The sequence below is a fragment of the Notolabrus celidotus genome, chromosome 18 (genome assembly GCF_009762535.1).
Source record: "Notolabrus celidotus isolate fNotCel1 chromosome 18, fNotCel1.pri, whole genome shotgun sequence".
NCBI lineage: Eukaryota > Metazoa > Chordata > Actinopteri > Labriformes > Labridae > Notolabrus > Notolabrus celidotus.
Genome location: NC_048289.1, coordinates 30,694,035 through 30,709,875, shown reverse-complemented (window position 1 = coordinate 30,709,875; position 15,841 = coordinate 30,694,035). Strand labels below are relative to the sequence as shown.

The 15,841-nt window shown below is 41.1% G+C and overlaps 3 protein-coding genes across 8 annotated transcripts; 2 read left to right on the top strand and 1 right to left on the bottom strand.

The window, feature by feature from the left end:
* The first annotated feature begins 1,816 nt into the window (after positions 1-1,816).
* On the top strand, positions 1,817-3,628 carry LOC117829835 (bryoporin-like). Of its 6 annotated transcripts, none has more exons than XM_034707550.1 (4): positions 1,817-1,951; positions 2,310-2,483; positions 2,806-2,920; positions 3,089-3,628. In XM_034707550.1, exons 3-4 carry the CDS (start codon positions 2,817-2,819, stop codon positions 3,516-3,518), a joined length of 534 nt encoding a protein of 177 aa, XP_034563441.1. In that variant the 5' UTR covers positions 1,817-1,951; positions 2,310-2,483; positions 2,806-2,816; the 3' UTR covers positions 3,519-3,628. The 6 variants fall into 6 exon arrangements, with proteins under 6 accessions (XP_034563441.1, XP_034563439.1, XP_034563440.1 ...); XM_034707548.1 differs by having other exon boundaries at positions 1,818-1,951; positions 2,298-2,483; XM_034707549.1 differs by having other exon boundaries at positions 1,819-1,943; positions 2,298-2,483.
* Positions 3,629-5,210: 1,582 nt separating this feature from the next.
* Positions 5,211-6,406, top strand: LOC117829833 (DELTA-stichotoxin-Hcr4a-like). The gene is made up of 3 exons (XM_034707544.1): positions 5,211-5,430; positions 5,578-5,698; positions 5,826-6,406. Exons 2-3 carry the CDS (start codon positions 5,595-5,597, stop codon positions 6,277-6,279), a joined length of 558 nt encoding a protein of 185 aa, XP_034563435.1. The 5' UTR covers positions 5,211-5,430; positions 5,578-5,594; the 3' UTR covers positions 6,280-6,406.
* A 3,148-nt stretch (positions 6,407-9,554) lies between these two features.
* Positions 9,555-13,820, bottom strand: LOC117829830 (endonuclease domain-containing 1 protein-like). Its single transcript, XM_034707541.1, has 2 exons — positions 13,269-13,820; positions 9,555-10,371 (listed from the first exon to the last, which is right to left on the bottom strand). Exons 1-2 carry the CDS (start codon positions 13,551-13,553, stop codon positions 9,754-9,756), a joined length of 903 nt encoding a protein of 300 aa, XP_034563432.1. The 5' UTR covers positions 13,554-13,820; the 3' UTR covers positions 9,555-9,753.
* Between the last annotated feature and the right edge of the window lie 2,021 nt (positions 13,821-15,841).

The following is a 15,841-nucleotide window of genomic DNA, read 5'->3' as shown; positions in this document are numbered from 1 at the left end:
TCTGATGAGGATATTTTAAAATCTTAATAAAAACTAAACTAGTTTGCATTCCCAGGAACTCCCTCTGTGTTTCAACAGCTGTGTAAACTCCACAAACACTGACACGTTCAGCTGAAGGTCTCCAGTTTACAGGGTCACTTTTAAAACCGGAACACCGGGAGGAGAGACGCATTCACGGTGGGCTGAGAGAAGACTACTGTTACAAGCTGCTAAATCAAGAGAATCACAGCTTCTTCTTTTGAAAAGTACACACACATACAAAAAAGAACGAACAAATAAAAACTAATGAAAGAAAGAGAAATCAAGTGAAACACAGATGGAAAAAACAATGACTGAATGGTTTTTGGAGAAATTTGACCAAAAAAAATTGACAAAAATAAATTTGAAAAAAAAAAAAATTTGAAAAAAAAAATTTTTTGAATAAAAAAAAAATTTTTTGAATAAAAAAAAAAATTTTTGAATAAAAAAAAAAATTTTTGAATAAAAAAAAAATTTTTTGAATAAAAAAAATATTTTTTGAATAAAAAAAATATTTTTTGAATAAAAAAAAAATTTGAAAAAAAAAAAATTGCCCAAAGAAATTATATAAAAAAAAATTGCCCCAAAAAAATGTGACAAAATATTTTGACAGAGAAGTTGACCCGGAGCCTGTCGAAAAAATTTATTTTCCTCAAATTTGAAATTGTGCTCCAAAAGCAGAAAACATGAAAAAAAGTGAAAATTTTGCATCTGCAGTTAAGAACATGGAAAAAGCAATGAATGAATCAACACGTGAGAGGAGATAAGCGCAAGTAGCAAAGACGTTTCAACACGGCTTTAAAATCCTTTTGAACTCAAAAAGCCGTGGCAGAGATCGGACGGTGTTTTGGTTTAAACCGCGACCCAGTTAACTGGAGACTCTCAGCCGGATGCATCCCTCATAAACGTCTTTAGACCATCATTAAATATCTGATGAGGATATTTTGAAATCTTAATAAAAACTAAACTAGTTTGCATTCCCAGGAACTCCCTCTATGTTTCAACAGCTGTGTAAACTCCACAAACACTGACACGTTCAGCCGAAGGTCTCCAGTTTACAGGGTCACTTTTAAAACCGGAACACCGGGAGGAGAGACGCATTCACGGTGGGCTGAGAGAAGACTACTGTTACAAGCTGCTAAATCAAGAGAATCACAGCTTCTTCTTTTGAAAAGTACACACACATACAAAAAAGAACGAACAAATAAAAACTAATGAAAGAAAGAGAAATCAAGTGAATCACAGATGTGTGTGATGTTATTGTGGACGGACGGCGGAATAAAAACACTGCGGTTAATCTACAAATTAGACACGTTCAGCCTTGCAGGCCCCATCCCCTGAAAGTCCCAGGACCTTTGAAAAGTACTACACCCCCTAGCAGGGGCTTTTTAAGGGGGAGATTATCTACCCCTGAACTAAATTTAGACCCTGGGTCCGCTGGTCGAAACGCACGTAGTTCAGGGGTAAAGTTCCTCTGGTTGAAAAACGCCTCTGGTGGACATTCTGCGTCTCTTTGTGCATGTTTTGCATTCGTATATTGACATTTTGCATCCGTCTGTGATGTGTTGCATGTGCCCGTTCAGTGTCCCTGCACGTCTTTGTGACCATCTTAAGGTTGTTGAAATGTTTCCCATCACTCCTGCACAGAGAGCTGGTGAGAACAATGCTGCCTTGTGTTGCATTAAGCGTCGCCCGTTCATCAACTCTTGACTCATTTAGTGTTTATTTGAGTTGGTAGTGAAAACACTGACATGCATGATAAATGACTTCAGATCCATTGTTAACCACTAACTGCCAGACTGTGTTCTTTCAGGTGAACCTGTTCGGGAGGTCTTCATCCAAAATGAGTCATCATCATCATCATCATCATCATCATCATCCGATGTACTGACTGTCTGAGGGGTGTGGCTTCTCCTCTTTCTCAGGTGATCAGGTATTTCTCTGAGGCCTGATCTGTTGTACACCTGCACAAGTTAAGCCAAAGTGATCCATCAATCAATCAGTCTTTATTTGTACAGCGCCAAATCTCAAGATGCTTTTACAAACAGAGCAGGTCTAGACCACTCTATGTCAAATTATGAACAGAGACCCAACACCAACACAGGATAAGACTCAGTCTTATAATCCACCATGAGCATTGCACCTCGCAATCTGGGGGAAAGGGGTGAGATAGGATCCCAGTGTGTCAGTGCACCAGTTCCCCCGCAGTCTAAGCCTATAGCAGTCACATTTTGTCCTCAATTTCTCACTGAGACTTAAAGGTTTGAACTTTTGCACAGATGGTTTTTAAGTTTTTAGGTTACACCAGTCCTTAAAAAAAAGCAGACACACCTACCATCAGCTCAGGCTGTGTGCGAGGTGTGACTGCACCTTCTGAGGGTGGGACTTTACACCTGGCTCCAAATCAGTCCCAGACCTGTTTTCAGAGGACTCGCTGCCATCCTGTGTGTGTGACTGAGACGACAGTAAGTGCTTTAACTTTCACATATTCATGCAGAATCTCACAAAGCTAGACTTGTTTTGTTCTGTTAGCTTAGTAAACTTCAGTGTTATGATGGAGTGAAGCTTCCAGGAGGTTATTTATGTCAGTGAAACAAAAGATAGAGTACTTTTGGGTGCTGATAAATCTGTCCATCCTGCAGTGTTTGAAGTGATTGTTTTGCATCCCTAGTAGCAGCTAATGTCAGTAAAAAAATAACAGATCAAGTCAGTGCCTGATTTGAGAGTGCTTCATTCTGTTGTATCGACGGTATCATCCTCATTACTCTCATCCTGCTTCTTCTCCAGCAGCCGCCAACATGCCTGACACTGCAGAGTCGCACCTGGTCACCCTCACCACCAACCGCATCTGTGTCATCGAGATCAAGAATGACAGCACTATGTACTGCCTCTACAACCCAAAGTAAGACCTGCTGCTGTGTCCTGTCACTGATATGATGATTCTGTGTATGAATTAATGAAGTCAGCGATTAAGTTTTCTGAAATGCATGACAAGTAACTCCTTATATTCCCTGCACACATTTTATATCCTGCATAAAAATCCCACTCACGCTCTTCTTCTGTCCTTCAGGGTGCACATGGAAAGCGGCTTCAGCCACAGCCCTCCCACACCCACCCTGGGCATCACCAAGACCGAAGTGTGCTCCTTCACCAAGGACGACAACACGGCCTCAGGCGCCGTGGGCGTCCTGACCTACGAGCTGTTCCACATGCGCGAACGCAAATCCCCCGAGATGATGGCCATCATGTTCTCCGTGCCCTACGACTACAACTTCTACCAGAACTGGCTCGGACTCGGCGTCTTTGAGAGTTCGGTAGCCACCGATCACGAGCTGTTCGACCAAATGTACAAGAGCAAGGATTTCACCAACTTTGTGCGCTACAAGTCGGACGGCTCGGGGATCGTCTTCAAGGGGAAGAGTCTGGATCTGAGGGCCTGCATGTCTGATGAGGGCAGGGCGATTGTGAAGTTGGAACTGTTTGACAAGATGGGCAGATGAGTCTGTTTGTAACTCTGAAAATAAAATGTTGAGCACCTAAATGTGTGCGCTTATATGGAATGAATTGTCAAAAACGAAGATTTAAGTAAATAAAAACACGATTATTTGAATTCTTTGTGTCCTACGTTTTTTGTATCATCTTTGCTTCTTCACACATGATCAGAGATTTGCAGGAATAAAGTAGAAAACAAGTTTTGCATCCAATCAGAGGACACAAATGCAATCACACTGCACTTTATAAGGGAGCGTCCATGCTTCTGTTGCAACATGTTGCCAAACTCTGGCTCTCTGAGGCTCTGATTAAAGAGGACGCTCTGCAAAGTGTCTTGAGCTCACTTTGGTTTTCATGTGGAGCTGTATGAATAAAACTAAAGGACTGACTGTAATGTGAGTCAGGCTGCACAGAGTGATAAGAGGAAGTATGTTCTGGATGTTTCACTCCTAATCAGACATAAAAAAACAGACAGAGACATGAGGCGTGGTGCACGGAGACACAATGTGCTTTAAGACGAGGTCACAGAAAGCTGAACCAACCGGCTCGTAGCTTGGCGCAACAAAACAAAAAAAGCCCACGCTCATGTTGTTGATGTGGGTTACACCCTGTCCTACCCAGAGGAAAATTTTACTGCACAAGGCTTTCTCTTCTAAGTCTCTGCAGACAAACTTGAGATTCTCCCTTCAGCCTCATTCAAGTTTCAAATTGTTCTCATTAGTTTCTCCTAAAATTCACTAGGAGAAACAGTTGAGACCATGACATGAGTCTTATTTGAGACTTAAATGAGAGATCTCATTAATGGCTCATTTTCTACTCTTTTTTTAAAAATATCTTTTTGGCCTTTTTGCCTTTATTTGACAGAACAGCTGAAGAGAGACAGGAAATGTGGGGAGTAGCGAGCGGGCGAAGACATGCAGGAGATGGTCAACCGGCCGGTAATCGAACCGGCGACCCCTGCGACGAGGACTGTAGCCTCTATGTGGGGCGCTTAGAACGCTAGGCCACCAGCGCCCAAAAGAATCCACCCCTTTAATTGTAATAATCTGGCTAAATCTGGTCGGCCCTTTTGCGGCCCATATTTTAAATAAATGGTCTGTCATACCTGGGATGAAATCTCTATCTTTAGCAGTTTCTCTCAAATCCACTAAATCTTTGTGAAGTTGTTTTGTTCCAAACAGACTTGTAAAGGAAGGACCAGACTGTGAAGTCAAAGAAGAGATCATGTGACATCTAAATAGCTGATCTTTCAAGTGGTTCAAATGTTTTAATGAGAATTGTAAGTTTGTGGACAATTCCATCGAAATCTTAATTTTGCAGGGCACTATAAATGTTGATGAAAAGATGAGCTCAGGCTCTTTCTTTGCTCCATATGAGCTCAACTTGAGACACAAAAACTGAGTCTGACAAAAACAAATGGATGAGGTTAGATTGAGACAAGAACTCCCTGATTTCTCCACCTGAGCTCAAAAGGAGTCACAACACTTGAGAAATACCTGAGAATCATTTCAGATTCTGACCAGATCTCCTTTTGAACTGAAAGGGAGACTAAGCTGAGACTTTTTGAACTTTTTTTCTGGAGGCAAGAATGAGAAACAGCAGACATAAGCTATAGTCTCATTTTGCTTTCAAACAGACCCCATTGTTGTCTAGGAGACATAAATGAAACACTTTTGAGATCTCCTCTCTAAATTTATTTTCCTATGGGTAATGCCTCCATTCCTCATACCTCAAGCAGAGACGTTGACAAAACACCTGAGATGGTGAGCGATGAGACGAAGGTGTGCTCTGTGGGTGGAGACAGTTTAGGGTGTGATTAAGGTGTCAAACATTCCCAAACATAGAAGCGAACCAAAAACCGATCTCAGTGCTTCAGATTTGGCTTCCCTGGAGTGAGCAGCACACCTGTGATCCAGAGAGGTAAGTGTGTTTCTTCCCTTGCTGTGCTTTGATTTAGCATCTTTATTTTGTGCACTGTTAACATCAGTGTGTGTAGAAGAAGCTGCTTTACTGCGTTATAAAAACACATCCCACGTTTTCAGTCAGCAGCTCTGTGCTGTCTTGCAGACTTTCCCGGTAACATCATGAGTGAATCAGCTGAAGCTTTGGCGGCTAATCTCTCAAGCCGGAGAAATGTCACCATAGAGATCACCAACTACACCAGTAACTACGCCTTGCTCGACCCCAAGTAAGTGCCTCACCTTGAGACTGAATGTGTAGATGTAAAGGAGAGTTGAAGGAGAGAACACCAGGGATTCAAATATAATTGGCCCTTTGCTTCTTTTCCCTTCCTTTGATCTCCTCTTTACTAACAGGATTTACATGGATAGTGGTCACTGCCATGTCCCACCTGGACCTACCATCGGGCCCATGAAAACTGAGATCTGCAACTTCTCCAAGACCAGCGCCAAGACCTCTGGAGCTGTCGGGGTCCTGACTTACGAAGTGGTGCAAATTCAAACCAAAAAGCCTGTTTTGCTTTTTGTGCTAATGTTCTCTGTGCCGTACGACCAAAACATGTACAAGAACTGGCACGGTTCTGGGGTCTTCGGCTTGGAAACAGAGATAGACGAGAAGCTGTTCAAAAAGATGTATTACGACAAAGAGCCACAGGGCTTTGTGCGGGCGGAGGCCAACGGCAGCGGCATTACATTCGAGCACGCCTGCCTGGACATCATGTCCACCATGTCCCCTTTGGGCCGCTCCATCATGAAGGTGGAGATCTGGGAGAAGCTGTTCCATCCTCCCATGACACAAAGTCCTTACTAAACCGATCGTTCATCATCAAATCAATCATCACATCACACATTTATGAGTAGTCTCAGTTTTTTTCATTCCTCTGCACACATGTGCTACTGTACCATCTGTTCATGCAATAAATCAACCCTTCAATAGAGAACTGTGTCTCTGTGATCATTACAAAGAGTCTGGCAGCGTCCCAGAGGAGTGCGGGAGTCCGGTCCAACTCGTGGAGCGACTTAACGTTTGTGTTCATGAGTCATCGGCTGTCAATCTGTCTGTGCTCATTATTTAATCCAGTGTTTTTCAACCTTTTTTGAGCCAAGGCACATTTCATACATTAAAAAAAATCCTGAGTCACACCACCAACCAAAAGTTTTACAAAATGACACATTTAGTCTCTCAATATATGAATCTATTCATCTGAGAGAGGGACTTTTGCTACTTCTTTAACTGTGTCAGGGCAAAGCATCTCATTTACAAAGGCTTCTGCAGGTAGTATTAATGTCTCTGTGACAGTGTGTGAGTTTTTTGATTTGGCTATGAGTTCAGATCCTAAGTAGCTAGCTTTGAGAACTCTCACAGACAGTTGTGGTTTTTCTCATAAAAGTTTTCCACCTCCCATATTACTTCATGCAGGTTAGAATTTTGTCCAGGGCCCTGTTTGGAGTTTTCATTTTTACTGTTGTACACCTACGTCTTGTCACATACACCTCATGCACGCATCATTAATTCTACTGTCTTAAATTAACAATGTCATTAGTGGGCTTTATTGCCACTCAGGGGGTGGGTAGCCCAGGTCAGTACATGGACAAGTATTGAATTACTCCGCCAGTCACTACACTGCAGGCACAGACGCACTCCATAACATTTTTTGGGAATAATTAAGTGACATTTGAAAATGTCCCACGGCACACCTGACGATCTGTCACGGCACACTGGTGTTCCACGGCACAGTGGTTGAAAAATCACTGATTTAATCCACAGATTCAGGGATTTGTGTTGCAAAAAAAAAGATCAGAAGTGTTTCAGAAAACCATGAAAACAAGAAGTTTAATGAAATGTGTTTATTTGTTTTATTTTATTGGTTTATGTCTTTACATGCAGTCAATAGAAGCTGGCACTGCAGCAGCTTTCCACCATCAGCACTGCACAAGGTCGCCACCTAGTGTTCAGTGTTTAATACAGCATGTATTTTTTTTACCCTTTATTTTAAAATATAGACAAACATTGTAGTTACATCTGAAATAAAACCTTGCAGGTAAAAAATGTTAATTAGTTTTCTGCCTTTCTTTGTTGCCTGATGACTCCTGAGGTTAGTTAACAGTTCATAAACAAAAGCAGCAGCAGAAGGTTAATTCATAACAGGAAACACAACAACATGGCAAATTTTCTGCAGAACAGCTAATTTGTTGCGACCCCAGAGGAGGCCAGGGGATGAAGGGCAGAAACAAATAAATTAAAGCCAGGGAAAGAGGAGAGGAATTCAGTGTAAGCAAATTGAAATAACAAAACTAGTCATGGCCAAAAGTTTTGAGAATGACACAAATATTACATTTTCACAAAGTCTGCTGCTTCAGTTTTTATAATGGCAATTTGCATATACTCCAGAATGTTATGAGGAGTGATCAGCTCAACTGCAATTAATTGCAAAGTCCCTCTTTGCCTTGAAAATGAACTTTATCACCAAAAACACATTTCCACTGCATTTCAGCCCTGCCACAAAAGGACCAGCTAACATCATTTCAATGACACACAGGTGTCACACACATTAACACAGGTGTGGGTGTTGATGAGGACAAGGCTGGCGATCAATCTGTCATGATTGAGTGACTGGACACTTTAAAAGGAAGATGGTTGAGGCTTACTTCTTTTCTGCTTCAAGCAAGTTTTAAAATGACTATAAAGGTTATTATCTAATAGGGTTGCAAAATTCCAGGAATTTTCAAAGTTGAAAACTTTCCATGGGAGTTAACGGGAATTTACTAAATTGAATGTTGGCTCTTAATAGGGAACTTAAATATAGTTGGGGAAAATATATTTTAGCATAATCCTGACTAAAACAACCAGATTTCATCAAGTACAGTTGAATATCTCTGCTATTCCTCAATCACATGCACACAGCACACTGCTTACTGCAGGGCTATTGAGACCACGCCCCCTACATGCACTTTTAATTTAACATTTTGAATGGGACTTGTTTGAAGGGAGAGGGGCTCCTTTAATTTAACATTTTGAATGGGCCTTTGTTGGAGGGAGAGGGGCTCTTTTAATTTAACATTTTGAATGGGACTTTGTTGGAGGGAGAGCGGCTCTTTTAATTTAACATTTTGAATGGGACTTTGTTGGAGGCAGACGGGCACTTTTAATTTAACATTTTGAATGGTACTTGTTTGAAGGGAGAGGGGCTCTTAATTTAACATTTTGAATGGGACTTTTTTGGAAGCAGACGGGCTCTTTTAATTTAACATTTTGAATGGGACTTTGTTGGAGGGAGAGGGGCTCTTTTCATTTAACATTTTGATTGGTACTTGTTTGGAGGGATAGTGGCTCTTTTAATTTAACATTTTGATTGGTACTTGTTTGGAGGGAGAGCAGCTCTTAATTTAACATTTTGATTGGTACTTGTCTGGAGGGAGAGCGGCTCTTTTAATTTAACATTTTGAATGGGACTTTGTTGGAGGGAGAGCGGCTCTTTTAATTTAACATTTTGAATGGGACTTTATTGGAGGGAGAGCGGCTCTTTTAATTTAACATTTTGAATGGTACTTGTTTGGAAGCAGATGGGCACTTTTAATTTAACATTTTGAATGGTACTAGTTTGGGATTGCATTTTTGTTATTTTTTGAATGGGTTGAGTCTGGGGGATGAGTAATATTTAACTCAACATTCATGTTTTTGTTCTTCAATGAAATAATTGATTGTTCAATAAAATATTTAACACTTGATAAAGTTCTACTTAGAAATAAATCTGTTTTAATTGTATTATTTTGGATGGATGTCTGCTTAGAACAAAACAAATATTTATGTGTGGATATGATACTTTTCCATTAAATTCCCATAAATTCCCATCATTTCCAATTTGGAATATTTCCAAAATTCCCCAGCTTAACTTCCCATGGAAATTTACCTGAAACTTTCCACCCCTTTGCAAATCTATTAACTAAGCTGTTCATAAGGCTGACTTCCTGTCCCGCTCCATCTGCTCTGTTGAGATTGATGCGTTGTGCTCTGGCATCCTGCAAACATACAAGTCTTGTGTATCTGATCCGATCAGAGACGCAGCTGGAGCGCAACGGAGTGGATCCAGTGGAAGTTAACACATTCACTAGAATAGAAACCTCTCAGATGACGGTGCTGTGATGGACCGGAGACAGACCGGACACGGATCTGATGGAATTTGTCCAACACAAGAAGAGAAGCATCTTGAAACATTAACATTCAGGGGATTTGTTTTTGGGGGTCTGTCCGTCGGTTCTGTTTGTTTCTCCATCCTGAGCAGCATCAGTCCGATCCGGAGCACTGCTCATAGAAGACAGAGATCACAGCACTGAAGCGGTCCTTCAGATACGTCTCCAGCGTCTGCAGGGACATTTGTCTCACATCGTACCCCCTGAACTGTTTCTTAGCCGTTTGATCAACAGGCACGATCTCCTCGGTGCTGTTGCGGTCGTTCCTGCCGACAGCAGCGTAGGTGGGGAACGTGTGCTTCAGTCTTTCGGGGAGGCTGACGTTGTATTTGGGGCAGCAGTAGGCAGACCACATATACTCTGGCACAGCCACGCGGTTCCTGAGCCAGGGCTCGCCGCTCTGATAGGGGATGATTCCAGTGACTATGTAAGCTTCCCCCAGGCAGTAGGCCGCCAGGGTTTTGTTGACAGTCTGCTCCAGGCTCTCCCAGGGCCCGTCGTTGGAGCCTGCCTTCTGGGGAGTCACGTTTGTGAGGGTGAAGGTGGCGTAGCGGTCCTCACGGCTTTGGTGGTGAAGGCTGGGGTTCAGGTGGCCTCGAGAGTAGGTGGAGTTGATGTAGTCCAGTTCCACCGCTTGGCTTTCCAACACGTTCTGGTCCAGAGGGCCTGGAGGGAACGGGATCATGTTGCCATCAGCTCCAGGGTAAGCTAGCTGTGTATTCAAAATGAGAAAGTGTTAAAGCTGACTTCATAACATGCAGATCTCATGCTGAACAGAGTCATTGAGAGGAAGATTTACTGATCTACTGCGTCTTTTTGTTGCTGCAGCTTCATCCTCCTGCTACTTTGCATGTTGGAGCTCCACTTTGCAGGCTGATACACACACACTGATGCACTTCAGTAACACTGTAAAGAAGTTTTGCCCTCACGACGCCTTCGTACTGAGAGACTGGACTCCGCGCCACAGGCTCCCCATACAGCACAGAATCCGCTTCAAGTTCCTGCTCATGTCCTCAATAACCTCGCCCCCTCATACCTGACCCACCTCCTCAAACGCCACTTCCCATCTCTCCGCCTCAGATCCTCAGATGTCAACCTCCTTTGAGTCTTTGCCATCGCTGCCCCGACTCTCTGGAACTCTGACCCTCCAAACATCCTCAACTCTGACTCTCTTCTCTCATTCAAAAATCCACCTCAAGAACTTCCTGTTCAAGAAAGCCTGCAACATGTGACCTCTACTCCCGCCCCCCTTCTGTCTCTGTTTTATTTATTTGCTTTGTTTTTACACTTTCTGCAAGGCGAATTTGAGCTCACAGAAAAGCTATTATTATAATTGTTATTATTATTATTAATAAACTTAAAACTCACTTTTTTAATCTGGCTTTTAACTTGGAGTAACTTCCTTTTAGTGCTAGACTGCATTTTTACCATTATGGCCATTATTTAGCGTCATTTTTATTTTATTTGATTTTACTGTATCTTATTCTATTCGATTTTATTGATTTCATTTTAATAATTTTATTTCATTTAATTTTTTCTGATTTTACTGTATTTATTTAAATTATTATTTATTTATTATTTTTCTGATGCCTCTTTGATTTTATTTTATTCTCTTATTCTGTTATATTTTGTTTATAGTTTATTTTTTTTAGTATTTATCTGATTTTATTTTATTCATTTTATTGTAATTTTATTTTTCTGATCCTTCTCTGATTTTATTTTATTGTATCTTATTCTATTCGATTTAATTTGAATAATTTCATGTCATTTAAATTTTTCTGATTTAACTGTATTTTTTTTTCTGATGCCTCAGATTTTATTTTATTCTCTTATTCTATTATATTTAGTTTATAGTTTATTTTTCTAGTATTTATCTGATTTTATTGTATTCATTTTATTCTGATTATTTTATTTTATTTTTCTGATCCTTCTCTGATTTTATTTTATTGTATCTTATTCTATTCGATTTGATTTTATTTTTATTTTTCAGATTTAATTTTATTGATTTAATTTGAATAATTTTATTTCATTGTTATTTTTCTGATACTTCTCTGATTTTATTTTCTTCCATCTTATTATATTATATATTTTATTTTTCTAGTATTTATCTGATGTTATTTTATCCTATTAATTTATTTTATTTTATTGTCTAATACTTCTCTTTATTTTATTGATTTGATCGTCATAATTGTATTTTTTAAGTATTTTATATCCCTTTGCTTTCCACTTTTACCTACTGCTGTTGTTGTCTGTCTCTGTTGTTTTGTGAAGCACTTGAAAGGTGCTTTATAAATAAAGTTGAGTTGAGAGTTTTCACTGTCTGGTATCTGCTTCCCCCTGCTGTCCTCTCAGGATATGGAGCTGTGTTGTTGTGTCGCACTGTTTCTTCAGGTTTCAGTTTGTTTTAAAGCAGAAAATCAACATAAATCAACAAAGAAACAATCACAGAAAACCAGCTGTTTAAGATTCTGTGTGCTGTCCTGACTGGATTTTATTCTATTTGATGCAGATCATGTTTAAAAAGCATGAACAGACAAACAAGACACTTCCTCCTCAGTCTCACTTCCTCCTTTATGATCTGCTGCCTCAGTCTGTTATTACAGACCATAACAGAAACTAAAACAGTCTAATAAGAGAGGTTTCTGTAGATGAGTCCTCAGTCTAATAAGAGAGGTTTCTGTAGATGAGTCCTCAGTCTAATAAGAGAGGTTTCTGTAGATGAGTCCTTAGACTAATAAGAGAGGTTTCTGTAGATGAGTCTAATAAGAGAGGTTTCTGTAGATGAGTCCTCAGTCTAATAAGAGAGGTTTCTGTAGATGAGTCTAATAAGAGAGGTTTCTGTAGGTGAGTCTAATAAGAGAGGTTTCTGTAGGTGAGTCTAATAAGAGAGGTTTCTGTAGGTGAGTCTAATAAGAGAGGTTTCTGTAGGTGAGTCTAATAAGAGAGGTTTCTGTAGATGAGTCCTCAGTCTAATAAGAGAGGTTTCTGTAGATGGGTCTAATAAGAGAGGTTTCTGTAGATGAGTCCTCAGTCTAATAAGAGAGGTTTCTGTAGATTAGTCCTTAGTCTAATAAGAGAGGTTTCTGTAGGTGAGTCTAATAAGAGAGGTTTCTGTAGATGAGTCCTTAGTCTAATAAGAGAGGTTTCTGTAGGTGAGTCTAATAAGAGAGGTTTCTGTAGATGAGTCTAATAAGAGAGGTTTCTGTAGATGAGTCTAATAAGAGAGGTTTCTGTAGATGAGTCTAATAAGAGAGGTTTCTGTAGATGAGTCTAATAAGAGAGGTTTCTGTAGGTGAGTCTAATAAGAGAGGTTTCTGTAGATGAGTCCTTAGTCTAATAAGAGAGGTTTCTGTAGGTGAGTCTAATAAGAGAGGTTTCTGTAGATGAGTCTAATAAGAGAGGTTTCTGTAGATGAGTCTAATAAGAGAGGTTTCTGTAGATGAGTCTAATAAGAGAGGTTTCTGTAGATGAGTCTAATAAGAGAGGTTTCTGTAGGTGAGTCTAATAAGAGAGGTTTCTGTAGATGAGTCTAATAAGAGAGGTTTCTGTAGATGAGTCCTTAGAGATAGAGAGAATAAAGCAGTATATGAGAGAGGAGTGTGATAATACCTGAGGCTCAAACTTCCAGGCTGCAGTGGGTCTCTTCCCTGCTGGAGCTCCGTACACATACCCAGAGAACCAGGGGGACCGGCGCTGTCTGCTGTACAGGGTGGAGAACCGGTACTGGTTGACATACCGCTGGCAGATCGGGGTCCCTGTCAGACCTTTAGGGGGCCAGGACTTGTAGAAAAACTGCAGACACGGAGCGAAATCCCCGACATCAGCTGCACACAGGAAGAGTCCTCCAGAGAAGAGCAGCAGGAGGAACAGAGCAGGGGAACAGCAACCAGACATCTCTGAGGTCTCACTGCTGTCAGAGAACTAAAGGGAGCACACCTTCACGAAGAGACTCTCTCTCTGACATGCAGAGAGGCATTAATCATTAATGCTCCCCCCTCTGGAGACGCATGGCCTCTCAGGGAAGCAGAACTACTTTCACTTCTGGGTTTTTTCCAGAGGTTATTCTCGGGCTGTAATGTGAGGAGAGGACAGGACAGTGGAAGACAGGAAGAGGAAACGAGGAGATTAGTTTTAAGAGACATGAGACGTCCTTTCCTTCGGAGCGTCACGTGATGACGTCGGTTTGTGATGACGCGTCAGCTGATCACCGCTGGATCAGCTGTTTGTGTTTTATTAAGTTACTGGGAGATATAAATCATGCACCCCTCTTCAAATGAACCTGTGCTCATTAATGATCACATCTCTCAGTTAAAGCATCAGTAGCAGCAGGTTAATTCATAACAGGAAACACAAACACATGCTAACTTTCTGCAGAGCTGCTACACGAAGGAGGAAGCAACCTATATTACTCCTGTTTAATGACCTTACACTGGCTGCACGTTGCTTTTAGAAGAGATTTTAAAGTTTTCACTTTTTGTTTTTTTAAACACAATATGTTTGTGTTTTTTAACCATTTCCAAAGACACACAATTACAATTAAAGAAAATCTAAGGAAAAAATAAATAAAAATTATATATACATACACATGCACATATATACAGTCATGGCCAAAAGTTTTGAGAATGACACAAATATTACATTTTCACAAAGTCTGCTGCTTCAGGGTTTTTAGGTGTTTTTGTCAGATGTTTCTATGGTATAATGAAATACAATTAGAAGCATTTCATAAGTATCAAAAGCTTGTATTGAGAATTACACAGAATTCATGCAATAAGTCAATATTTGCAGTGTTGACCCTTCTTTTTCAAGACCTCTGCAATTCTCCCTGGCATGCTGTCAATCAACTTCTGGACCAAATCCTGACTGATGGCAGTCCATTCTTGCATAATCAATGCTTGGAGTTTGTCAGAATTTGTGGGTTTTTGATTGTCCACCCGCCTCTTGAGGATTGACCACAAGTTCTCAATGGGATTAAGATCTGGGGAGTTTCCTGGCCAAGGGCCCAAAATCTTAATGTTGTGTTCCCCGAGCCATTTTGTTATGACTTTTGCTTTATGGCAAGGTGCTCCATCATGCTGGAAAAGGCATTCTTCATCACCAAACTGCCCTTGGATGGTTGGGAGAAGTTGCTCTCGGAGGACGTTCTGGTACCATTCTTTATTCATGGCTGTGTTTTTAGGCAAGATTGTGAGAGAGCCCACTCCCTTGACCGAAAAGCAACCCCACACATGAATGGTCTCAGGATGCTTCACTGTTGGCAAGAGACAGGACCGATGGTAGCGCTCACCTCGTCTTCTCCGAACAAGCCTTCCTCCAGATGCCCCAAACAATCGGAAAGGGGATTCATCAGAGAAAATGACTTTACCCCAGTCCTCAGCAGTCCAGTCCCTGTACCTTCTGCAGAATATCAGTCTGTCCCTGATGTTTTTACTGGAGAGAAGTGGCTTCTTTGCTGCCCTCCTTGACACCAGGCCTTCCTCCAAAAGTCTTCGCCTCACTGTGCGTGCAGATGCACTCACACCTGCCTGCTGCCATTCCTGAGCAAGCCCTGCACTGGTGGTGGCCCGATCCCGCAGCTGTAACACCTTCAGGAGATGGTCCTGGCGCTTGCTGGACTTTCTTGGGCGCCCTGGAGCCTGTTTGGCAACAATTGAACCTCTCTCCTTGAAGTTCTTGATAATTGGATAGACGGTTGACTGAGGTGCAATCTTACTCGCTGCTATAAACTTCCCTGTTAGGCCCTTTTCGTGCAATGCAATGATGGCTGCACGTGTTTCCTTGCAGGTAACCATGGGTAACAGATGAGGAACAATGGTGTCATGCACCATCTTCCTTTTAAAGTGTCCAGTCACTCAATCATGACAGATTGATCGCCAGCCTTGTCCTCATCAACACCCACACCTGTGTTAATGTGTGTGACACCTGTGTGTCATTGAAATGATGTTAGCTGGTCCTTTTGTGGCAGGGCTGAAATGCAGTGGAAATGTGTTTTTGGTGATAAAGTTCATTTTCAAGGCAAAGAGGGACTTTGCAATTAATTGCAGTTGAGCTGATCACTCCTCATAACATTCTGGAGTATATGCAAATTACCATTATAAAAACTGAAGCAGCAGACTTTGTGAAAATTAATAGTTGTGTCATTCTCAAAACTTTTGGCCATGACTGTATATCACTCCTGTTTA

Bases quoted from the DNA above. Each gene is read 5' to 3' on its own strand.
- LOC117829835 (XM_034707550.1), top strand. From the start codon at position 2,817: ATGCCTGACACTGCAGAGTCGCACCTGGTCACCCTCACCACCAACCGC. The intron at 2,921-3,088 runs GTAAGACCTGCT...TCTGTCCTTCAG, and splicing joins TACTGCCTCTACAACCCAAA to GGTGCACATGGAAAGCGGCT.
- LOC117829833 (XM_034707544.1), top strand. From the start codon at position 5,595: ATGAGTGAATCAGCTGAAGCTTTGGCGGCTAATCTCTCAAGCCGGAGA. The intron at 5,699-5,825 runs GTAAGTGCCTCA...CTTTACTAACAG, and splicing joins TACGCCTTGCTCGACCCCAA to GATTTACATGGATAGTGGTC.
- LOC117829830 (XM_034707541.1), bottom strand. From the start codon at position 13,553: ATGTCTGGTTGCTGTTCCCCTGCTCTGTTCCTCCTGCTGCTCTTCTCT. The intron at 10,372-13,268 runs GTATTATCACAC...TTGAATACACAG, and splicing joins CCTGGAAGTTTGAGCCTCAG to CTAGCTTACCCTGGAGCTGA.